The sequence below is a fragment of the Centrocercus urophasianus genome, unplaced genomic scaffold (genome assembly GCF_019232065.1).
Source record: "Centrocercus urophasianus isolate 14NV4802_14NV808 unplaced genomic scaffold, USGS_Curo_1.0 seq_23, whole genome shotgun sequence".
NCBI classification, from domain to species: Eukaryota; Metazoa; Chordata; class Aves; order Galliformes; family Phasianidae; genus Centrocercus; species Centrocercus urophasianus.
This window is the reverse complement of record NW_024884789.1, coordinates 13,700,669-13,725,680: the sequence shown is the minus strand read 5'-3', so window position 1 is coordinate 13,725,680 and position 25,012 is coordinate 13,700,669. Positions and strand designations below refer to the sequence as shown.

The following is a 25,012-nucleotide window of genomic DNA, read 5'->3' as shown; positions in this document are numbered from 1 at the left end:
CTTTCTATCTTACTGTGAATTTATTTTTTGTAAGCTTTTTTTTAATTTCTAGAAAGAAAAAGTTGCACTTAGTCTGACCATGAACTTAAAACAGATTCAGTATGTATTTTGAGCCTAACGTATACTAGTATATAATCTGGTGTGATTTGTGTGATGAAAAAATAAAAGTTAAATGGAAACTTAGATTTATAAGACAGATCACCACCTTGCAGAAAAATACAAGTAATTCTTTAGGGACAGCTGGACTAACGTGCCCAGCAGATGCTCAGGTCTTTCTCCTCACCATTCTCTCTCAGCACTGAGATGAAGGCATGAATTTATTTTTTTTTGATTGTTCTTCCATGGTACATACTATGTGCCAAAATGCCATAAACATTATTATTCCCAAATTAGTAATGATGTTTATATGGGTGTCAGAAGCCAATATTTGGCTATCCAAATAAATGGTAACGTTGTCCTGGCCAAATGAATTGTAAAACTCTGGGGCTGTGGCTTAGCTCTGCACTTCTTCCTGAATACATGATCTTTAAACAATTTGTACATATTATTTTTATTAGCTGAAAGAGAGCAGTGCTGTCTGTTCTCCAAAAGGACTCCTAATTACAGTGAAGTTCTGCCAAAATGGAGGGATTTTTCATAATGAAAAATGTTGGATTTCAAATGTTAACAGCTGACACAAAAGCTTTAAAATACAATTGAAATAGATTTCTGGAAGGTATATTCTGCAACAGAACAAAGCCATTCCAAAATTGTGAACATCAAGAAGAAATCCATACAGCAGGCTTCAGGAAGAAATGAATTACATGCACTATAATGCATGTATAAACACAAACGTAACACATTTACTTGGAAATGAACAAGCTGTATGTCAAGTCTCTTGTTGCTTGCAGCATGAAAATTAATGGCCTACATAACATCAGTTTCAAAAAATAACATCTGATTTTCACTGTAAGGACATAACTTATTCTGATTATTCCTTTGGCAGGCACTGTGGTGGAATCTTAATGCATGAGAACGTAGGACATACATGTATTACTAATGCAGCTGAGAGTTTTCTGCTTCAGAACTTTAGCCCTCAGTCAGTAACAGAATAAAAACTTCTCAAACATGAGGTGCAAACACAAAGTCAGAGAAAAATAACTTTCTCTGTGATCTGCATGACTTTAAAAAGGGCCATCATCAAACATCCAGTGATGGATATTTGTCCAGGAACAAAGGAAAGCAACAAAAAAATAAAGAGTTTTGGCAGCAGTGCTAATTAATTTGAGGTCATATTCAGGTAATTAATGACCTGGACTACAATTCCATCCTTTGCCTAATAGAGATTATCTTTTTTAGAAAGGATATTCTGGGAAAAAAGGTACAGACAAGACAATGATCAGGTCTGGGGACCACACTTTCTGACCCAAAACCAGACCAAGAACGTATCATTAACTCTGATTTGCAGAAGCCATGCACTGTGTTACTGGTACTTCTGCCAGGCCACTCTGTAACAGTGTTTATGGATAGGCTGCTGGCCCTTTGAAGTCCTACACTAAATTACAGTATGCAAAACCCAGACTTACTTTGTTTCAGCTCTGTTAGTGATCACATTTTTACTGTATTCATAAGAAATGATGTAGCTGTCTCAAGAGGTGAAACTGTGAAGTAAAGTGGCATGCCCTTTGTAGGGCTTTTATCTTAATAAATAACCAAACAAAATGGAGTGTGATTTCACACCCCTTTTGCGTCTTTAAATTTGTTTTCTTTTGCCCATGGTGCTTTACTGTCTGAGCTGTGTAATGGTTGCATTTCCTTGACTCCTAACAAAGAGAATCATCTTAATGTTTAGAACTGAGGAGATTCTTCTGTTCCCAGACATGTAATCATACACACCATCTATTCTGCAGTGATAAGCTGTATAATAAGAGCATACCTTTACACACGCTCTGTAATTGTGTAACATCTGTTACTGCCTGTGTTACCAAAGAACCTTTGCTTGCCATGATGCTTCCATTAACATCATCTGGAATTTTGCCATTTGTTCATTCATTGAAGTTCTCGAGTATCTATGTCTGGCATTTTTCTATCATTAGAAAAAGTATTCAACAAATTATTCAGAATGTTTACAAATACTGGGAAAAGTGTAGTTAAGCTAATTCCCGTTTTCACTTCTCTTATCTCTTCTTTTTTTCCTAACACTATTTCTCTAGCTGTCTTTAGATGCACCAGAGTTACTGCGCTGGTGTTCTTATAGCAGGTAAACGCTGTCTCCTCTCGGTTGTCTTGTTGACAGGGAGCCTGTTACTTTGTCATGTAAGGTGTGAATGTATGTAGGTTATGTGTGGGTGACACATTCGCTTTGCTTCCAGCTATACTATTTTCTTTAAAAGTGAGGTCATCATTTTTCACAATTTGTTACAAGCACTTCAGACTCTAGTCTGCACAAATACTGTGGTGACCATATAAGATTTTCTTTCTGATGGTTGACACAAGTGTGGTACTTGAGAAAATAGTAACATAAGCCAGTTACCTACTACAATTTTCTGCTGGATGGAGGACGTGAGTGTCAGCATACAGAAAGTGTGGACATATTTGGATTTTTTTTTTTTAATTGGTGTCAATGTATATTTTTTTATCTCTTTAAAGACCGATGACACATATTCAGATTACAAATGACTGCAAGCTTCCTAGAAGACTAGTGAGTGCTTACTGAGAAAAAAAGAGAACTTACTGGAGATTCACTAGTGAATGGTATAGAGTAGCCCATGCTTTATAATTTGGGTCCATAATATATAGCATCAAGTGTCTTTTTGTATTCTTCTACCATTCAGTGTTTCTCTGCTACTCAACATGAACTTATCTCTTAATACTACAGTCTTTTTCCATCACTTCACTATTGTGAAGTTTCACAATACCTCCACATGTAGAGTAACGCACTTTGTAGCTGAAAATGAACAAAACTAAGTTAGACCCACAAAGGTATGAAGACTCCTATGTTTACCTTTTATATGCTACTGACACATCAGAAGTACAGCTTTTAACTACTTTTTGAGCATTCTCCTCACTATGCAAGTTTCTGCCCAAGCTATATACAGAATTTTTTCACAGCTAATGAGCTGTTGAGAGCTGTAGTCCGTTCTCAGCTAGCCTGCTCATTGAACTAAGCCAAGTGTCTCTCGCATTTTAAGCAAGTTTCTTTGTGAGTCAAATATATTTCTGTGTATGTGCTTAGTCCTTGAACACCAAAAATTAACAGTGTCATCAATGCATGACATCATTACACATGGTAAGGATAGGTGAGCCTGGCATTCATCAGCATCAAAAATAGCAATTTACAATATTGAATCATAGTTTACAATCGCCAAGTAAAATTGGATGCAAATGAAAAACTTCCTGAAAGCATCTGTGGTGTACTTCACATACGTGGAAACTGTGACAGGAAATACTGTGATCATTAAAGACATCGTGATACTGATAATTTTAACCTGTATTTGTTGAATGATTGATTCAGGTGCTCCTCAGCAGAAGGGCTTCCTTCTTGGTCACTCATCTCCCAGGTTTCATTCAGCTCCATCTCTGCTTTGTTTGCAGCTCTCAGCTTTGTTTGCTCTGATGACACTGGGAAATGTCTGTGTGTACAGTCTGGATAACAATAAAGAAATATAATAGTTGATACATAGTTCAAAAAGCCACCAACTCTTCAGTGCGATGCAGCCTGTGGTGCTGCATTTGAACATGACTGCTTTAGGCAAACATAATTTCTTTTGACCTTCTATAGATAACATTGTTTCCATATTTACATTTCAAATAGCCTTAAGTGGTAGTGGCCAGTCTAAACTTAGGGACATTTTGCAAATAAATTTGAAATTGTTACTCCTCATATATTCTTGCTCAATGAAACCAATGAAGAATTGGTTTCCTACTGCATCAAATGGATAAGTAGTAAATAAATATTTTTTCATGTGGAATCACTAGGAGTTGTGCTTTGTATTACTGTGAGAATTTTATAAGAGAAGAGTAGAATGTTCAAGTCACAAGAGTCTTACAGAGCAAATACTGTTGTAACATGTCTTACATTACTGTGGGTGTAATTCTTTGAAATAAGGAGGCAAAAGAGTTCCAAGTGGTGTTAAATCAACTGTATTGAAGTGGCAGCACATCACTCACTGGTCACATTTCACTAGCACAGTTTGCAGTTTTTGCATGGAACTACATTAGATGGAGTGACCTCTTGGAACCATGCCACATTTCCACCACCTATCAGATGGTTCTTTCTGTAGGGCATGAAGACAATGGAAACATTAAAATACCCATATCTGCCAACACGGGCAGGTCCAGAAAACAGAAACTGGCCTCTGCTGTGCATGCAGTGGATCAATAGCATGGATTGATTCTACTTGGTGTGCTCAGTCAGCCTGCAATAAAGAGCCTCTTTAACAAGTACAGTGGGCAGGATGGCACGCAAGTGCTGTGCCTGCTGTGATGCTGAAGCCATTTACACAGCAAACCTTTGACCATGCATCTGGATCAGACAGTATTCCTTCCATTTTGATTCCTTTGTCTTGTTAATCAGCTCTTATAGTGTACAGAAGAAAATTATTTTAATGGAAATAATAAACAACGCTCTTTTTTCATCATACCTTTCTCTGTGCCTCAGAATGGGCTTTATCAAAATCAATCTATAAAAATTCACAATATACAAAAAACTGGAACTGAATTGAAACCACAATTTATTTTTGTGAATTTAAACATATGTGCATGACTTAATGTGAACATAGCACGTGTTTTTCTTTGCCTGTTATCTTGTAGATTGCTAGCAATAACAGATTCTAAGATGGACTTTGCATATTTGATGCATGCTAGTGGGGGAGGGGAAGGAGGAACAAGAGTAATAGTGAATGAGCTAAGGCAGCCCGAGGCATTTTTCTGCCTGCACAAGGCACAGACAGACAGCATGGATTGGGGACGCTGTTCCAACAGTATCCTTTACTCTTTCAGAAATGTGCAGCATTGGCTTTCTTATTTTTCCTCTGTGTCTGCTGTGATGTTGTCAGGGAGACAGAGTCCTTGACTTGCACTCAGCTGCAGAGGGTGCAAATCTACCCTCCAGAATAGCACTTGTCCCCAAGCCTTGTACACCCAGGAAGATGTAAGGCCGTTCTGTGACATGCTTCTGCATAAAATTTTGGGTGCAGTAAAAGAAAATTTTCTCTGCACTGTCCTTGCAGTTAATTGAGAGGAAACAAAAAAATTGAGTCCAAAATAAATATTCTCAAAGGCTTGGGTTTATAACATATTTATAACCTACTTTGTTTAGATTTGTGTTTTACTTTTTCTAAAAGCTGATAATGTGAAAAGACCTTAAGCAGCCTTCTCAAAACTGGTAGTTGTCCATACATAGCATTCTATTCTAGATGTCTTAAAATGGACAAAAACACTTGAGAAATTCACCATGCTTTCATTTCCCTGTGACTGTCATAAATCTGTATGTAAATTGATCTTGAAAAGACACACTGTATGGACATCTGTTCATAAGTGAATTATGGTAAAATGTCTGTTGCCTTCTAGAATAATTGCGTTTCTAACTGTCAAGTTAAAACAATCAGGTTTTCAAGAGACAACACAGACCATAGCTATTTCAAAGGTTAAAATGATTTTAGATCTTAATTTTTCCCATTTATTTTACCAAAATCCTTACGATACTCGCTCCTCCAGTTTTTCTTTATAAATACAATTCCGTGATTCTGTGACTCTGTGAACACTTAGGTGCTTAAATCTGTTACCGAACGGACTGGTAAAATGCAATATTTTAATTACATGCTAAAGGGACATTCTATGTGCAACATTAATGTAACTCTGCAATTTTTACTGGGAACACTCAGACTCGAAAGACTCAAATTTGGAATAAATAGACATGCAAATTGAAAAATAGGTCACTAGGATATAATTGTGAATACTGCTTTTTTTTCACATAATCATTGCTAGCATCTAGTCGACGTTGTTTCTTAAATGGTTCCTGGTGGCCAAAGAACATTTTGATTAATTTCTATTTTTTTGTTGATGTTTAGTAATGCAACCTTTTAAAGCAATAATTTGTTGATAGGTAGAATAAATAATACAGCTCACAAGAAAGACGTGGAGGAGGTCACACACGACTATCAGCCTATTTTTAAATGTCGTAGAAATGGAAAAGAGACTGAAAGAACAGCGTTACATTTCTGAGCTAAGCCTTGTCAGTATTACTTAGGAATCCTTTTCCTCATCCTGACTGCTTTTCATTATTAGCAGCAATGTTAAAATACAGTAATTTGCTAACAGTTCAAACATTCAACAGCAGAGCTCAAAACAACATATATTTGTTTAATACATTTTCTTCCTCGTGATTTTCTCTTTTATGCAAGCATACAGAGAAAACTCTCCCTTGTTTAGTGCAAGAGAGAAAGTAAACGCTAATTATAGCAAGTAACTATTAGTGTCAAAGGATTCCAAGACATTACCAATATACACTTAAGCATTTCAGAGCAGAGTCCTTACCTTCATAGCCAAGGAGAAAACATGTCAGCAAGTTAGGGCAGACCTCCTCCAAAATGGAACAAAAAGCAGAGAAAGCACTTGGGCCTTTTAACGATAGTTTATCTAGAAAATATTCAGTTCTCTTCTTGTAGCTTCCCTGGGACCAAATGTCTTTGTATTCCTCCAAGGAAAAGACTCTCTTGTAAACCAAATATGACAGCACTTTGTTCACATCCAGCTCTTCCAGTATTTTCTCCCTCTGATTGCTTGGGATTTCAGAAAGCCACTTATTCCTATTTTCATTTTCTCTTCTGGTATATTTTGCACAGTTATAAAACCAAGATTTGCCTATTCTTCTAAACATGTTGGTATTTAAATACAAAATTCTGCCTCTGTATTAATTGTGCAGTCTTCAGTATGCAAAGTAAACATAATGTGGATGGATAGAATGCAAATACATACTGCCGACTGTAATTATTGTAATTCTAATGGAATAAAGAAGGCCTACGTACAAATTATAAAGAAATCTAGCTCAGTGCCTGCAGCCTCCTAAGAGGATTACATTACACTAATTAGCCCTTTACAACTGTTAACAGCTTCTGAACCGTAATGATGAGACTGAGAATTGCTTATTTAACTGTTACTTTTTATTCTGTAACTGATCTTCAAAGATATCCCTTTGCAAAATGTAATTCGTTCAAGACAGCTGATCAAATTGAAATAATCCATACAAGCTGCTACATGGCAGTGTCTTCTGTACACTTCAATTTTGTATTCCTCAGAGATTATAACTGTGTAAGTGCTCTGCTTATTACTCTTTCATAAAATATTAACTTTACAATGTGATAGAATTATTTAAAAAGAATATTTCTGTGAATATATTGCAAACCTACATGTGAAAGGGAAAAAAAATAAATTACAGAATGACTTTTTTATTGTTAAAATCAATATGTCACAGAGAAGAATATCAACTTTGTAATGTTTATATCCCTAAATCGTGTCCAGACAAAATAAAATCACAGTTAAAGCATCTGTTTTGTGAACCAGGTTTAACGTGAAGATTACTGCGATCCTGGTGGAGGTGTTCTGCCACTGATAATCATTCATTGAGGATCACATCTTACATAACCTTCCTTACGCAAATGCTGCTTAATACATGGGCTTTTTGCTCTTGTTTTCATAGTTTCTGTCAACATAAATTCCCCATCTAGAAAAGCTACGAGCATTTCCTGTTTCCTCCTCCCATTTCTTAGTCTGTTTTTTTCTATTTCCATTACTTCCAACTGACAACGTGTCCGTGTTCTCACTTGTGCAGCTTTACCTATAAAATTTCTGAGGGGTACTTTACCTGTTGTGTAGCAAACAAAAATACTTTCCAGTCTTATACGAAAATGAGTTTTATAATGTTTCCTCTCTTCTTAAGTAGCAGCCATCACATCTTCCTGTCAGGCTGATTCTGCTTCTGAAGCTTCAGGTGTTTATCAGTTATCACTGAAGTTGGCCACTGACCGTTCCATCGTTTAGGACTTTTGTTATGCACGTCACCAGGCAGACAGTGAACCAGTCAGGTTTCATGCAATTGTTCGGAGGCATCGCCTGTCACCTTGTGGTTGGCTGCAGGTATAACAAGCCTCGTAGGTGACCTTAGCTGGAGTAAAGAGTGGAAATACGTGTTAGTTTGCCATGGCCCCCTTATAGAGTGTTGTGGCTTATTGACCATAACAGTGAGATTGTCACTGCTTCTGTAATCTTTGTGAATCTATTCCAGTAGAACGATGTATGCTTTGCGTGGTATTGCACACCACATAACAGGGGACCCTTGGGGAGAAGAAAGGTGATGAAAGGTACCAGCGATCTGCCTCATACACAGGTAGCATGGCTAACCAAGGGTAGTGCACAGTAGGCAGAGAAAGCAGTCAATTTATCTGGAAGGCCTGGAACATCTTTCAGGCGACCACTAAAAGCTTAATTCATAAAACTCCCTTTGATTTTGAACCTCCGTAAGTTTAGTACAAATACTGCTCTCCCATTTTCTTCATATTCTCAATCAAAACTCATGCTATTTTCTTATCCGACTTGTTGGTCTCAGTAGTTAGAACTAATATTAATACTGTGATATCTCAGCAGCTGAAAGATTCTGATGAAATCTGTAGTTCCAGATACATTAGCATCTGATTAATTAGCCTTCTCAGCCACTATAGCTTCTGCTAAGTTTTTCTGTTACTGCAGTAAATACTAGATCAAGTGCAAACTGCAGCTTTGGAGAGAAACAGAACCCAAAGATGAGACACAGAAGCTGTAGTATGAGTACATTTATCAGGTCTAACCTCAAAGCTGTATCTGCATTTATTTTATTGTGCTGAGAACATGATTGTCATTGCTATCCCAAATGGGGTAACAAATTCTGCATTTGTTGGTGAAATAATGTCTTTTTAGTCTTAAAAAAAAAACCTTAAAAACACAAATAAAAATGGGTGGTATCATAAGAAGTGTGTCAAATTGTGGACAAATATGAGACTGCTGTCCTTCACACACTGTGCAGCTATTTCCAGTTGTGTAAACTGTGTAGAGTGCTGACCCTGGTTTGGTAGTTATCACAATTCCAGTAAAAACCGGGTGAAACAAATACTGAAAGTTTGGGTAGAGAAACTGAAAATGGAGAAATAGGCAGGAAGTGCAATGAAAGGAGGAAACCAGAGAAAGAGGTGGTGATGGGAGACTACTTGAGGTAAAAGAATCCATGTAATACGCGGTGGGAACAATTATTTGTTGTAAAATCGGTGGTTTTCCTAAGGAACAGGGGGCACGGTGGGGATGGCCGGCGGTTGGACCCTATAGGCGCTGTGAGCGGTCTTCGCCAACCTTAATGATTCAGCCATTCCTCGGCGCCAGTTTTGCGACTCCTAAAGCGGCCTCAACGAGGCAGGGCCCCACCCGCCCGCACACACCACAGCTCTGACCGGGCCCAGCGGGCTCAGCCGCGCCACGGGCGGCCCCACGTCCGTGTGGGCGGGCGGGGCGGGGCGGGGCAGAGGGCGGAGGTAGCGGGCGGGCTGCCCGCCGGGAGAACATGGCGGCGGTCGAGGTGGCGGAGCGGCGCGTGTCGCGGCAGGAGCAGGAGCTGTGCCGGCTGGCGGCCGAGGTCGGCCGTCTGAAGGAGCGGGACGCGTCGCGCTGTGCCGAGGGCTGCAGCCCCGAGCTGCTGCGGCTGAGGGCCGAGAACGAGAAGCTGCGGTACCGCCTCCTGCACCTGCGCCGCAGCCTGGCGGCCGAGCTGGCCCGGGCGGCGCCGGTGGAGCCACGAGCCGGCAGCGAGGTAACGGCGCTCGGGCGTGGCGGCGGAAGGGCGCCGTGCGGGGCGGGCTGGGAGCGGTACGCCCGGCCCGGTCACGGCTGTGGGCTCGGAGCGGCGCCGCTCCCCGCCCTGCGAGAGCTTCGTGATCGCGGAATCGTTGTATCAAACCACCGCAGCCTGTTCTTACCGCTGACCGGGCCGTGTGAACGCGTCGGGATCTTGGTGGCGGTGGTGATTGAAATAACGCTGAGAAAGCGATATCGGGAAGCCTGGTCAGCAGTCTTGCAGTCTTTGCTGGGCGCCGTGCTGCGGCCTGGTTCTGGCTGTAGGTGAGCTGTGTGTGTAGAAGGGATGCCTCCGAACGGACAGGCTGCCTTTTTAGCCCGAGGCTGGGCTGGCCGGCTTCGGTTGGTTCGGTGGCTGCCTGGGAAAGCCTCAAAAGCAGAGTTATGCTATATGTTCTCGTTATTTTCAGGAAGCCTCCACAGAAAGGCCTGCTGTTGTGGTGGACCAGAAGGAAAAGGAAGGCATCAGTGGGCACAAGAGTGAAGTGAGTGGGTTTATTACCATGTAATTAAAGGAGGAGTAGTTTTGTTTGATGTTCTGTTCAGGAGAGATGCTGAGATCTGAAGTACCTCTCTGTATTCTGAAATCTCAGGTTTGGGAAGAAGGCTTTCTATAGTGTACATATTGACAAGATGTATCGTCAGAGACTTTCAACTTGCACGTGGAATTCTTACACATTCACAGTGCTCTACTTTCTGTATGACAACAGTACGTGGGCTTTGGGGGAATAAAGGTCAGGATACAGTGGTTCCTAAAGAGGGTGGTGTTTCATGAATAGTTAAATAACGTGCACTGTGAAATAGAATGTTGGCAACGGTGGCTGTTGTTTGATAGATCATAATTTGTTTTCTGCTAAACAAAAGGAAACTTCCCTCAAACTATCTTGAGTAACTTGGATCTGAGTCTTTGAAAGGACCAGCAGAAGTGAGCTCTTGTTGGCATGATCCAAACTTCTCTGGGATGTCAGCCAAATGCATACTGGGGCAGAAGTATGGGCTGCTCTCTGAGGTCGGACGCACAAAGCTATTTAGATCCAGATGGATGAGGGTGCATTGGAATATTGAAAAGCTACTATAAAGTAGTTAGCAATTTGGACTGCACTATTATGTACCAATGCTTTACTACGTGTTAGTATAAATTCTAACATTGAAATCTAGTCTCAGTTGAAACCTCTAGGAATGTATCAGCACTGTAAATCTCTTCCTTCCATTTCTCTTGCAAATAATTTTTGCCTTGCATGTATGATTTCACTTCCTTGTTACAGTTACAGCGTGAGCCAAGTTTCATAGAAGACAGACTGAAGCTTTATGAAACACTGAAAAAAGAACATGATGCTTTACTAGCTTTCAGAGCAGCCAATGAGACAAAACCTATCAAAATTACTCTGACAGATGGAAAAATAGCTGATGGGGAGTCTTGGAAAACCACACCCTATCAGCTAGCTGTAGGAATCAGGTAAGTTGCAAATTGAAGGGATTGTATTTTTGGGGTGATAAATCTGTTACTGTTATTTGCCTCTCACATTGTTGTGTAAAACATGTATGTCATAGTGAGTGAATGGTGACTCAAGTTGCTTTACGTGAAAAGCATTGTTGAGGCCTCTGCTGAATGCTAAGGCAATAGCAGGGATGTGTATCACCAATCATGAGTGATGCTTGAGGCTGTGTGCTGAGGTCATCGTGCTTGCTTCCAATTAAAAAATACAACAATTAGACTGTTAAGAACTTAGAGACATGTAAAGGTTTGTGAGTTACTGGCTAGTTGCAGAAAATTGTGAGCAGATCCTTAGTACTGAAAGTTGAATGAACCTTGAAGTCCTCAAAAGTCTATGCTTTGAAAGTAGGAAAGTGCTTTAAAAAAACAAAAAAAAAACCAAAAACCAAAAACAAAAACAAAAACAAAACAAAACAAAAAAAACAACCAACCAAACACCCCAAACTTAAAAACTTTAAGATTAAATGTCTTTAGGTGCTATAAGATGTGAGTGGGGTCATCAGGTCTAGAAACCTTGCCAGTTTTGCAAATTTGAACCTAAATATTTTGGTGTCTTCTTTGTGTTCTTTAGTCAAGGGTTGGCTTCAAATGCAGTCATAGCCAAAGTGAATGGTGAACTGTGGGACCTGGATCGTCCATTGGAGGGAGATTGTACTCTGGAGCTGCTTACATTTGATGATGAAGAAGCACAAGCTGTAAATAAATCTGTTTTTTACTTGATGGAAAGAGTTTGTGTCACTGAACTGATTGCAGCTTTATGCTTTTTAAATGTTGTATTAAAAAAAAAATAATCCAGAAACCTGTTCAATTAATTTTTCTCATTATTTGACAAAGATGCTTAAATACTATGTAACTAATTTATAGGTGAAGTAATTCTTACTGTTCTTTTATTTCCTCTTGCACATAAACAGGTTATTATATCTCTGTACGAGATTCAGATTTTGTGTAGTGTCTTGATTTGTGTACTAAGTTGAAGTAGTTTGCCTAAGTTGTGTGGCTTACAGTGTGTTCCAAGGACGTGTTTGCAAATCAGACGCTGAAGGCAACAGTGAGGTTGTCTTAAAATTTTCTAGGAATCGTGTAATATCAAATTTGAGTCATAAATGAAATGAAATATATACAGCTGTGTATTGACAGTGCTTGTTAGAAACAAGTAAGCACATCTTGGTCAGTTGCACTATAAATACAGTTAGTGACGTGCCCAGGAATTTTCTGTGGGACTGGGATTCTAGCCAGTGTTTATGCATGGGATTTAGACTTCATTTTGTCAGATTCACGTGATTAAGTTTGTTCAAGGCATTTCGTGAGCCTTTTGGGTCATTAAGTGGCCTGAATTAGTAGGGACTTAGAACATAGATGGGTGTTTTTCTGTGGAGTTGCTGTCTCCCACCTTCTGGTGTTACACATAACGTGGTTTACAGTCTTACTGTGAACATACCACATGTGAACAGCAGCAACTTAATTGTATTGCTTTACATGTAGTTAAACTGCATAGACTTTAAACTGACTGGAAATTGACTTGCTTATACATGACAGAATGTTTATTACAGTGACTGAGTTGTGCAGAGGTATAATTGTATTTCAGACTAAAATAAGATGAGGCTTTAATGCTACAGCTGCCAGGGTATTGTCAAAGAAGTAGTTAAGAAGTAATTAATAATCATCATGCAAGTATTTGCCATGGTTAAAAATGACAGCAGAAAATTGGTGAAATTCTTACATAACTTAAAAAGCAATGACTGATTTATCAGTTTCTCATCTTAAGCCATATGTTTTTGGTCTTGTTTTTTTGTTTTTGTTTTTTAATTTTAATTGTATAACAACGATGATCCCATGACTTGCTCATCCGACCTGATCTGCAGGTTTACTGGCATTCAAGTGCTCACATTCTTGGAGAGGCCATGGAAGGATTCTATGGGGGCTGCTTGTGCTATGGACCACCAATTGAGAATGGATTTTACTATGACATGTACATTGAGGACAGGTAAATATTCAGTAAGAACTTTAGCACTCATTACTGAAGTGCAACACTGGAGTATTTTACTCCATAATGTTTTGTGTGTTAAAAGTAAAGTCATGTGTCTCTAACATTGCCTAAATCTGTCAAGGTGTCCATCTTTTAGGGGAGATGTATAGATGTATGTTTGTCTAAATACTTGAATTCAAGAGCAGTGTTCAGACAGCTGCTTGGACTTGGGATTTTTGAATGGTCTTTTTTGGAGGAAAAAAAAATCCGAAACAAAAAAAACCAAACATGGAGTGGTTTGGTAAAACTTCCTGAAATTTCTTTGAAGAATCACACATGGAAGTGTAAAATGCAGCGGGATTTAGCTGTGTGTATTTGGAGCTAATGGTCTTCCAGACAGTTGAATGAACTGAAGGCTGTTACCTGGGTGATTTGAATGGGATTGTTTGGAGTGATACTGTTTGTGTGTCAGAGCTTTGTGTATGAAAGTACAGCTGATATCGAGGAACTAAGACATTACTGTGACAAATCACAGCGTGTCCCGTGGTCTTCAAATTAGACTGTTGTAATGTGGTTACTTAAAGAATGTGAATATCAGAATAATTGATTTGTGTTTCTTTTGTCCTTGGCTGTTTGTGTAGAGGTGTATCTAGTACTGAATTCCCAGCGCTAGAGAACCTCTGTAAAAACATCATAAAAGAAAAGCAGCCTTTTGAAAGGCTGGAAGTCAAGAAGGAGATCCTGTTAGACATGTTTAAGGTAAATCTTTGGAGTACCTGTGATTCTGGTATGATGGTGTTTTCATAAGAGTTACATTTCAAAACACTGCCTGCAATGTCAGAATTGTACCTAGCTATGTTATAATAATAATAAAAGAAGAACTGTCTCCCTTCTCCATATCCCTTACAGGTGTTTTTTCAAGAAATAAAAAAACCCCAATTTCTTGTTGTATAAAAGCACCTCAAGTTCAATTAGATTATTGGTGCTTAAAAGACATATGGTCATTCTGGTTAACTTGCAGAGATGAATTAAAAAAAAAGAAGGACTATTCCCTAGACCTCCATTTTATATGGTGAATGTTAACAGTCTCACTGTACTGTGTCATAGTTGTCTTTTTGAAGTCCTTTGAGGCTTTCAGGTGGTAATCGCCATGTTTAACGCTTTGTCTGGATAGTGAGGATAATTTCTCTCTTTCCCCTTTTGTTTTATAATGCTTCTGGAAGGCTGTTGAATGTTTACATTGTATACCTGACTTGCTAGTTGTGATAGTCTTACTGATGCATGTGTATTATTAATACATAATTTTGGATAGAGTGTTAGTAGCTGTTGTAATGGTGTCCCTGTGTTCTCGTGTTTCCTCATGCAGTATAACAAATTTAAGTGCCGTATCCTTAATGAGAAGGTGAACACACCAACTACCACAGTTTACAGGTAAACAAATTAAGAGGTGTTACAAAACATTTATACTGTTAAATGTCTCATTTTATTTGAGAGGATAATATTTTTTTCTGTTTTTGTTTCTGAATACTTGCATAATCAGGAATGAGACTTTCAATCGGTAATATTAATTTATGTAAAATCAGATATTTCCTTTCTCTGTGAGGACAGGTCAGATCTCCGTTGGTGGGCAAATGGCAGATCTTTTCAGTCTTTGCCTCTTAATAAAAAGATTAAAGTAAATTACCCCCAGTGCAACTGAATGGCTGGATAATGAATAAAACTAATTGTTAAGTGTGTATTGAGTGCCGAGGATCCTGTTCATGCAGTTGCAAGGAGTAAAACTTTTTAGTAAGAAAGTGAGAAAAACATTTTTTTGTTTGATGTATATAGTCTGAGATTTCCGAGCAATTTTAAATGAATTTACATATGGAAATATGCGAATTGCTGTGCGTAATACTGTGGTTCTGGTAATGCATCAAATGTGATGAGTGTTGACCAAGTGAATATCCTGCTTCAAGTACCAGACGCAGTTAGGTTTAGGATGCACGGATTTGCTGAGTATTCCATATATAGGTACTTGTTAATTATTTGAGCATGTAAAGCAATACCCTGTTTGTCATTAGTGACTGTATTTTAAAATGCTGGACTATTTTGAAATAAACACTTTCATTCTTTTGGTGGTCAGGTGTGGTCCACTGATCGATCTCTGCAGGGGCCCACATGTGAGGCACACTGGAAAAATCAAGGCCCTTAAAATATTTAAGGTGAGTTTAAATAAAGCACATTTTAAATCCTAACTGCCATAAGCTGGTCAGTTGATTTCTTCATCTATTTTTCCTGAAGTGACAAGGTCCCCTGGATTGGTTCTTTTGCTTACTCTAAAAATAGTCCCTCATTTATTTCCTCTTTCTTATCAAACAGAACTACTGACTTTCCTCCTTCATCCATTTCCAAGGCTTACTTATTGTTGACCATCACAGCAATCATCAGTGGAAACTGATAGCATCTTTTTTTTAATTGTGGTGTTAGTGCAGTTGAACTATATGAGTATAATGAGGAGCAGAGCAAACACACTCACAGTAGTGGTGTGGAACTAGCTATGCCATGCACAGTGGAGAAGTTAATGTGGCTGACCTAATGTGACAGTGCTGCTGTATTGTTGTGCTGGTATCTTCAGAGCATTGCACTGTGCAGTGCAGCTGTTGTGGTTGGGCTTTGCAGTGGCTGTCACATCTTTGTGCTGTTCTGTCCATGCATTATGCACGTTCCCTCCATTCTCTGGTAAAAATAACTTCCAAGATGTAAATTGGATCAGAAAGTAGTGTTTTGACCTTGTAAGGAGGAGTCCTTCAGGTGTAGGAGGTAAAGCGGGCAGTGGCAGTTTAAGTTAGTTGCAGATGCTGATTCTGATGTTGTTGTCAGACTGTCCTCACTGGGACATTTGTTATACTTGCTTCTGCTGACTTCCTGACTGAAGTCTATGGATTGTTTGGCTTGTCAGAAAGCAAGGATTTAACTGAGAGAGTCGTTTTCTTTTTGACTTCCGTGTTTATCTTTTGTGTTGTTTTGAACTTTAACAAGAGATAACACGTGGTTTGAGTTAAAATACAGTAAAATAAATATGACTTGACTAGTGACTCTTGTTTATACCTACTGCATTAGGCATGCTGACTAAAACGCCATGCGAGTATCTGTAATATAAATAAATGCTGGATGACTGCATGTAATTCTCTTACCAAATTAAAAGCCGTAACATTCAAATGCATTAACATCTATTCTTCCTCTTGCTGAGAGTATAACAGTACTTATCGTCAGCTATGGGTTTTGTCCATCAGAATTCCTCTACGTACTGGGAAGGAAAAGCTGACATGGAAACTCTGCAGCGAATCTATGGAATATCCTTCCCTGATAACAAAATGATGAAGGAATGGGAAAAATTCCAGGAAGAAGCTAGAAACCGAGATCATAGGAAAATTGGAAAGGTATGCTCTTCTATGGTCTGCTTCTCTTTTGTGCTACTGCAATAGAATTCATTCTTTTCCTTTTTTTTTTTTTTTCCCTTTCTTCTTTTTAGGGTAATTTAAATGGGAACCTGTTCTATGCATTTATCTTACAGTGTACTTTACATTTCAAAATTTCATTTAAACAAATTTGGCTCATCAGTCGCTTACAAATGCTGAACTAACATTGGGAATAAATTGGGAGGTAGTCCCTGGGCTTGGGGAGGTATGTCTCAACATTTGTGATGTAGGGTATTTTGAGATCCTACATAAAGCACTACAAAGACACAATGGGTGATATACAGTTGAAAACAGAGAGGCATTCATTTGAAACACTGAAGTGTTAAATGAAGATTAGCATCAGTAGCCAGCAGGATGTCGATGGGAACCTGTGGCTACTTGTTGGTAGGTGCCAAAACACAAATATGGGCTGCCTTCGTAAGCAGTAATGAACAACTGGGGTGACTCAGAAGAAAAGTCAATGAGAAACTTACAGAAAACTGACAAAGGATAGGAGTGGCAGATGATCTTTGCTGAAGTGTTTGTGTTTGTTTCAATTAACCCACTAAGACTTGAATGTTTGTACAGTACTTGATGATTATTTACTTGCATTTTCAAAACTAAATTATCTACTATTAAAAAAAAAAAAAAAATTATCTACGTATCTGGTATCTAATAAATGTAAGAGACTACTGGTACTCTTAAGATGTACCAGAGCCACACTTCTAAGTTTGTATTTGAGATAATTCTGTTGAAGAATGACCAGCTCTCAAACTTCGGATGTCAGCCCTCAGATGTGATGGGTATATGTGTAATTGCATTGGTTGCTAATGGTAAGATTACTTCAGGCTTCAAGATTTTGAGGAAATGTCTATTTAGCCGCTGAGTTAAGTGGGCTACCAGTCATACACAGACTTCTAAGAGTAAGAACTGGAGGGAAATTAACATCTGTTGCTGAGAAATTGTTAACTTTTAGAAATCATCTTGTTACTGTGTTAGATCATCTTGTTACTGTATTCTTTCATTTTTGTTAAGTCTCAGTGTGTCAAATACTCATTTTCTGCAGGTAACTAGAAGAGAGAGATCTGAACTGATGTTACAGAATTCTGTTTTATATTTACATAGGAGCAAGAACTCTTCTTCTTTCATGATTTGAGTCCTGGAAGCTGCTTTTTCCTCCCCAGAGGTGCCTTTCTTTATAATACACTCACAGATTTCATACGAGTGAGTATTGACATGCTTAATGCTTTCTGTTGATCTCGAGGGATATGCTGTTTGTAGCACTGAGCTGTTCTCAGGGAGAGATGGGTCTATGTATGTAAGCACATGCCGTTTTCACCAAGATCATACACATTTAACCTTTTCCAAAATAGGACAGATGAAAGTATTCTTAACTGACACGTTTTACAGTTATGTAAAGCCTTCATGCATAGTTTGCTTCCCCAGTAAAGTGCCGTAGTAAGAAAACAATTTTTTTAAAAGTAAGAAAATCAGAATATTGCTTACAGCTTTCTATATCATCTTGTAAACGTTTGATTTGTTTTACAGGAGAAGTATCACAGGCGTAATTTTACTGAAGTTGTATCTCCAAACATCTTCAACAGTAAACTCTGGGAAACTTCTGGGCACTGGCAGCACTACAGTGAAAATATGTTCTCTTTTGAAGTAGAGAAAGAAACTTTCGCACTTAAACCAATGAACTGTCCAGGACACTGGTTTGTATTTTCAAATGAAAGCATTCTTTCTTCACTGTTTTTATCTCTTGTGAGGCTGAGGAGAAAGAAACGTGGTGTCAATACACATCATTTGTGTGTGCAGTAGACTACTGAGCAGCTAGGATTTTAGAGAGCTCCCTGGCAGCATCCCAAAGCGGACCAAATAAAACTCTTGTAGGAGGGTCTTTCAGTAAGTCTAGACTAAGTAGCTAGATTTGTGTGTAGCGATATTAGCCTGTACCAGTAGCAAATGTGAGTAATGTCGATTAGATTGAGGCTTCAGATACAGCGTATCAAAAATTCTGGTGGTTATTCTCAGCGTTGCTTTTTTCTAGGTGGGCTCTAGCAAGGCTTTTTGAGTGCCTTGTGCTCTCCATTTACCTGCCTTTTAGAACATGGGCAGTCTGAATGAATAAATGCTTAGCAGTGAAATTACCATCTATATTAACTGCTAGTTTACGTACTGACTTAAATCTTCTGCAAGAAGGATAAAAGCAAGGTTCATGTTCCTTCTAGCTTGATGTTTGCTCATCGTCCACGGTCCTGGAGGGAAATGCCTCTGAGACTTGCAGATTTTGGAGTTCTTCACCGAAATGAACTCTCTGGCACTTTAAGTGGCTTGACTCGTGTGAGGCGCTTCCAACAAGATGATGCTCACATCTTCTGTACAATAGAACAGGTAAAAAAAAACTCTCCTCACCAACTCAAACTGACACTTAAAAAAAGTAAAACTCATACAAGTATTTTCACTCCAAGTTTTCCTATTGTGTTTTCTAGCATAATGCTGTTTTCAGTGCTTTTTTTTAGATGTAGGCATTTTCTACTTAATCACCTGAGACTTCATATTTCTTAATCTTCTGCAGTAATGCTCATCAGTAGCCTCTTGAAGTTATTTTGTTGGAAGTCTCAAATAGCAGTGCTGTAATTTTTTTTTCTTTGGAGTTAAATACTTACATAAAAAGAATAAAACTTAAAATCCCTTAAAAATATTTAAGGGATGTTATTGATATGAATTGCAGAATGGGATCTTTGTATAGGAGTTTTCCCTTGAGTAAGATTGATATATCAGGCAAGTAAATTACAAAAGGCAAAATATTTTTCCTCCTTTATTTCCCCCTCCCATTTTCATACATGATGGTTGTTATGTAGTGGCCTCTTAGCTCTGGTAGTGAGTTCAGCAAATTCAATTAGATTTTGATGTGAACAAATCCTAAAAATACTGTGTTTTAGTTTTCAAATAATTTCTTTTGTTTACATTTAAGATTGAAGAAGAAATTAAGGGCTGTCTTGATTTCTTGAAGTCAGTTTATTCTATCTTTGGCTTTACCTTCCAATTGCATCTTTCAACAAGACCAGAAAACTATCTAGGAGAATTAGAGATTTGGGATCGTGCAGAAAAGGTAATTGACATTTAAAATAAATAATAATTAAAAAGATATATATATATATAAATGTTGTATACATATATTTAATATCTGCCAAGTTTTATAGAAGTAGATATTTAGTTAAATTTTTCATGTTGAACAGTGACATTTGTGAAATTGTGCAAGTCAGATGCTAAATATTATCTTGAATAGAAATGCATGTTGAAAAACTGTATAATATGTGAGGTTTCTAAATAAAATGAGGAATTTTAGATTTTTTACGGAGTCCCTTATCTTGAACTGATTTTTTTTTTTTTATTTTTTTTTTTCCTCAGATTAATCAAAATTCTTACAGGGAACTGTTATTTTAAAGAATATCATAAGTGACTAAATGTTTGAATGATGGTCATCAGCATGTTGAGTTGCTTAGTATTTCAGAGAAAAATGCTTACACTTTTACAGAGATGAAAAGCTCTCGTACGCCTGTAAAGGTTGTGGGGTTTTGTTGTTGTAATTACTCTTTCTGTTTCATGATTAGCAACTTCAAAGCAGCTTGGATAATTTTGGAGTACAGTGGACATTGAATCCAGGAGATGGAGCATTTTATGGTCCTAAGGTTAGTGAATTGATATTTTAATACAACTTCAGGATGGACAACAACGTACACAAGACGTACACTGTAACTGTATCAGGTTACTATGTAATCTTTCTTTGGAGAAGGCTCCTGGGAGACCTCATTGTGGCCTTCCAGTACTTGAAGGGAGCTTATAAACAGGAGGGGGAACAGGGTGGATAGTGATAGGACAAGGGGAAATGGTTTTACACTGAGACAGGGGAGGTTTAGGTTAGATATAAGGAGGAAGTTTTTCACCCAGAGGGTGGTGAAGCACTGGAACAGGTTGCCCAAGGAGGCTGTGGATGCCCCATCCCTGGAGGCATTCAAGGCCAGGCTGGATGTGGCTCTGGGCAGCCTGGTCTGGTGGGTTGGTGACCCTGCACACAGCAGGGGAGTTGAAACCGATGGTCATTGTGGTCCTTTTCAACCCAGGCCATTCTATGATTCACAGATTGATATTAAGATCAAAGATGCTCTTGGCAGATACCATCAGTGTGCTACTATCCAACTTGATTTCCAGCTACCCATTCGATTTAATCTTACTTACGTTGGGTGAGTGATTAAAATACTTATCTTCCTCTTCTAACTAGAACAAATAGAATACTTATCTGCAATTTCCATAAACTGAGCTAGATAAATGCTCTGTTGCTCACTTAGCAAATTATTAGTTTGCATCTAAGTAGCCTGCAATGGGTTATGAAGGAAAACATCTCTGGAGAGTGGAGGACTCAGTCCAGAACTTGAAGGTATTTTGTCAGTATGACGATAGCTCACTTTAATTGCACATGCCATTGTTTGTAGGAAAACTTGGTGACCTGTCTATTTGTCTTGAGAAAACTGGTAAGCAACTGATAAAATTAAGTCAGTTCTTAATTTTAGTCTAGTCATCGTGTTGACATTGCGTTCGTATTCAAACATCCATTGAGGAGATGGTATGTTTGCAGTAGGAAATGCTTTGCTCTTTTTGTTGGATAGAATTAGGTGACCTTGAAGAACATAAAGCGAATGCAGATAGTTTTTTGAGGAAAATGTCACTTAGACTTCCAGCTAAGAAGAGAGGTTTTATCATCTGAGTGTGTTAATTTTAGAACCATGTCTTCTGAGTTGTTTTTATTACGATGTTTATTTTTATATAATACAAAAAGTTTGAGGGAGGTGTTGGTTATTTTTGGTTCTGCTGCATATTCTTCAGTAGACATCATAACTCTTCAGTAGAAAATAAGATTAGAAACAGCAGCTGGCCTTTTTTTTTTTTTTTCCATAACCAGAGATGTGTATCTTAAAAAAAGAAATGAATAATGAAGGCAGATAAAATCCTGTGCAAGAAGACGAGTTCGAGTCGTAGTGGAAAAGAGAGGAATGATATAAAATATTAAAATACAGAGACAAGGAGCTGTCAGTTTTGGAGTCAAATTGTAGAGTGTGCTTTTTAAAGCTTAAGAACTTGTGTCTATGTCACAGTCATTCTGATTACTCTGCATTCCTTTAAAAGCATGATTCATTCTGAAGTAGGTTTTTAGTAGCAAGTGGCAATTCTTGCTTAGTATAAATTACTGTTCTTTTACTGTGATAAGTAAAATCAAAAAAATTAGTAGGATTGCATGTATGTGATCTAGGAGAAGTGTGGTTTTGAAATTATTGTCTTTTTCAGCAAAGATGGAGATGATAAAAAGAGGCCAGTGATTATTCACAGAGCTGTTCTGGGATCTGTGGAGAGAATGATAGCTATTCTAGCAGAAAATTATGGAGGAAAATGGTATGTGACACAAATACAATTCTGAGAAATGTTTAACAACGTGGTTAGGAAGTATAGGTCCTCCCTGATGTCTCATACATCAGCTTACAAAATGATTTCTCTAGGGTTTTCTTAACAGCAGGTGAGATGAAATGAAATCTAGTTTTGCAGTTCCAGTTGTGTGTTCTACTGATAGCTCACGGTTAAAAATTCTGTGAGATACGAATTGCAACTGAATGTGTGTGTGCTGCATTTTACTTCTTCCTTTTTATTGGAAGATGCTTAATATACATAAAGTAGATGCTTACACAGGCATAAATTAGCCCAGATATGTGATTATTTTTTTTTTATTTGTAAGTTGTTCTATTTCATCTCTAGTTAGCTCTGAAGAGATTTCTTCTTTAATAGATTAAAGGATTAAGGAAGAGTGAATTCTCACCTTTACATGCAGAGACTACTCACCTAGTACTATCAAGTTATATAACAAATGAAAGCAGAAATTATGTGAAGAAATTCTATTTAAATCTGTGAAATTGATAGGAAGCAAACAGAAGATCTAAGTTCTGTGCATGCCATTTTATTGGACTCAGTCTGATTGATATTTTATGTGAATTGAAAAGTGTAAAGGCAACATGCAACATTCTTAGCTTACAATTCTGTGGATATGAATGAAAAGGTAGAGTGCTCATTTATCTTTTCTTCTTACTGGGTTTGCCAGGCCATTCTGGCTGTCTCCACGGCAGGTGATGGTTGTGCCTGTGGGACCTACTTCTGAAGAGTATGCACGGCAGGTGAGAATACAGCTTTATGCAGCGAGCAATTTTAGTAGCTCCTGAAATACTCATCCTTGAGCGAGCAGTAAATGCTTTAATAATACAGGAGACGCTTTTGGGTCAAGTCATTTTTTTCCATGCCCTCTAAAATTGTGTAAGCCTGAGAAAGGGAAATATAACAAAATATTTGGCGTTTTGTTACCATCTAAAAACTTCAGTAATAATTACAGGAAAAATGTTCTGAGCTACTTACCTTACATACTAATAAATGTTTCGCTGTAGAATTATCCCCTTAAAGTGTAGGGGTAGACTTGGTTTCTTCCGCTTTCTAGGATATAGGCAAAGTTCTTACCAACTCTCACCCCCTTTTAATGCAAACATAAATGGTTCTCTTCCTTTTCTTCTTTCTGTGGCTGAGGCATTTTGGCATTCAGCAGTGTAGCTGTCTGAGAGGATCAGCAAATGTTTGATACGGATGTTAACTTCTATTTCTTCTAACAAGGAATTGCTAAGCACTAAGGTCCTGTCAAGCTTTTAAGGGTGTGTGCAGTTTTCTTCGAATAATTTTATTGATTTCACTAATACAGCTGTTCATAAGAGCTAAATTATTTATATTTATAAACTATTTATTGGATGGAATCTCGTAAAGTATATGCTGTAATAGTAAACATCTTTTTTTAGGTTTGCACTGAGTTTTTTGAAGCAGGATTTATGTCAGATGTGGATTTGGATCAGAGCTGCACACTCAACAAGAAAATCAGAAATGCACAACTGGCTCAATATAACTTTATCTTAGGTAACTGTAGGGTCTTTCTGCATGTCATTTAAGTTCTGATGTTGCGGATGGTTCGTCTAGACTCACTTAATAATGTAGGTAGTTTAATATTGTTTGTGATATATCTTGCAGTGGTTGGTGAAAAGGAGAAAGCAAATCATGCTGTCAATGTGAGAACAAGAGACAACAAAGTTCATGGAGAAATTTCGGTATCTTCTGCAATTGAGAAACTCAAGAAATTTAAGAGTTTGCGTCTTCCAAATGCAGAAGAAGAATTCTGATGTTGCTACTAAGGACAAAAACTACAGATATGAACTGCCCGTGTGAAATGGTGTTGCTTTCCTTCTCCATAGCAGTAATGCTCATCTGAAAGAATTTGAAGCATGGACACACAAGCCGAGCAAAGGTAGCAGTGTTGATTCTACAAGAATAGCATGAGAAAACAACTGCAGTGGGTGACTCCTTTAACTGTCCTGTGGGACTCTGCTCAGTGCTGGTTGCAGAACCCTTTTTGTCAGGCATCCTACACTTCTGCTGAAATATGTCAGTTTTACTGTGTAAATAGGTAGTGCTGTACTATCTGAAGGAGCAGAAGGCTGGGAAATGTGCTGACTGCAGCTGCTGAACTACCTCAGTCACACAGCAGCTGCAGAACTGACATGGCCTGGAATCCAGAGCTTGGCTCTTGGGTTTTGCTTTTTTCTAACTCTGAATTGTCAAATATGTATCAGATATTGGAGTAAGGGAGTAGCCTGTTCTTTCATGAATTTCTGCTCACAAGTGATAAATAAATGGTATCTGTTGGAAATCACAATGTAACAAGGTACTGAATGAGCCCATGCCTTCGGTAACTGCTTGCTGTAAAGGCGATTACCAAGAATGAAGTTGAATTAACCGCCATATCCGTGTGTGGGAAGTGTTTTATTTCTGCCTGTTTGTTGTTGACTTGGTTCTTTGAAAACAATCAAAAAAAATCCCACTCAATTTGCCTTTCAAAGAAATGGGCATGTGATTTATTGCTGTGGTTGCTTGGGATACTGTGTGCTGAAACTGGGTGATGTAATCTTCATTTTTTTGTTTCAAGTGTGTTGGAATACAAATTGGTTCTACTTCCCTGATCTGATTGTTTATGCTTATAAATTATTTTTAAAGTTAATTCTGCAGGGCATTTAATCAATGTTTTTGATATGTGATTTTTAACCACGAGTATTTTTTCCACTATTATGTGCTCTGTCAACCTTTGTAAACATACAGCCACGAGTTGGAAGTGCTCTTTGA

At 38.2% G+C, this 25,012-nt stretch overlaps 1 protein-coding gene across 1 annotated transcript; it reads left to right on the top strand.

Annotated features, from left to right (window-relative positions):
- The first annotated feature begins 9,565 nt into the window (after window positions 1-9,565).
- Window positions 9,566-24,634, top strand: TARS3 (threonyl-tRNA synthetase 3). Its single transcript, XM_042824611.1, has 19 exons — window positions 9,566-9,811; window positions 10,266-10,340; window positions 11,121-11,311; window positions 11,922-12,045; window positions 13,213-13,334; window positions 13,958-14,075; window positions 14,683-14,747; window positions 15,442-15,520; window positions 16,592-16,738; window positions 17,882-17,980; window positions 18,305-18,471; window positions 18,988-19,150; window positions 19,734-19,871; window positions 20,374-20,451; window positions 20,903-21,003; window positions 22,103-22,207; window positions 22,905-22,977; window positions 23,641-23,755; window positions 23,867-24,634. Exons 1-19 carry the CDS (start codon window positions 9,566-9,568, stop codon window positions 24,013-24,015), a joined length of 2,355 nt encoding a protein of 784 aa, XP_042680545.1. The 3' UTR covers window positions 24,016-24,634.
- The last annotated feature ends 378 nt before the right edge of the window (window positions 24,635-25,012 follow it).

Excerpts from the sequence above, each read along its gene's own strand:
- TARS3 (XM_042824611.1), top strand. The coding sequence starts at position 9,566 with ATGGCGGCGGTCGAGGTGGCGGAGCGGCGCGTGTCGCGGCAGGAGCAG. Across the intron at positions 9,812-10,265 it reads AGCCACGAGCCGGCAGCGAG|GAAGCCTCCACAGAAAGGCC; the intron begins GTAACGGCGCTC and ends CGTTATTTTCAG. Across the intron at positions 10,341-11,120 it reads TCAGTGGGCACAAGAGTGAA|TTACAGCGTGAGCCAAGTTT; the intron begins GTGAGTGGGTTT and ends TCCTTGTTACAG.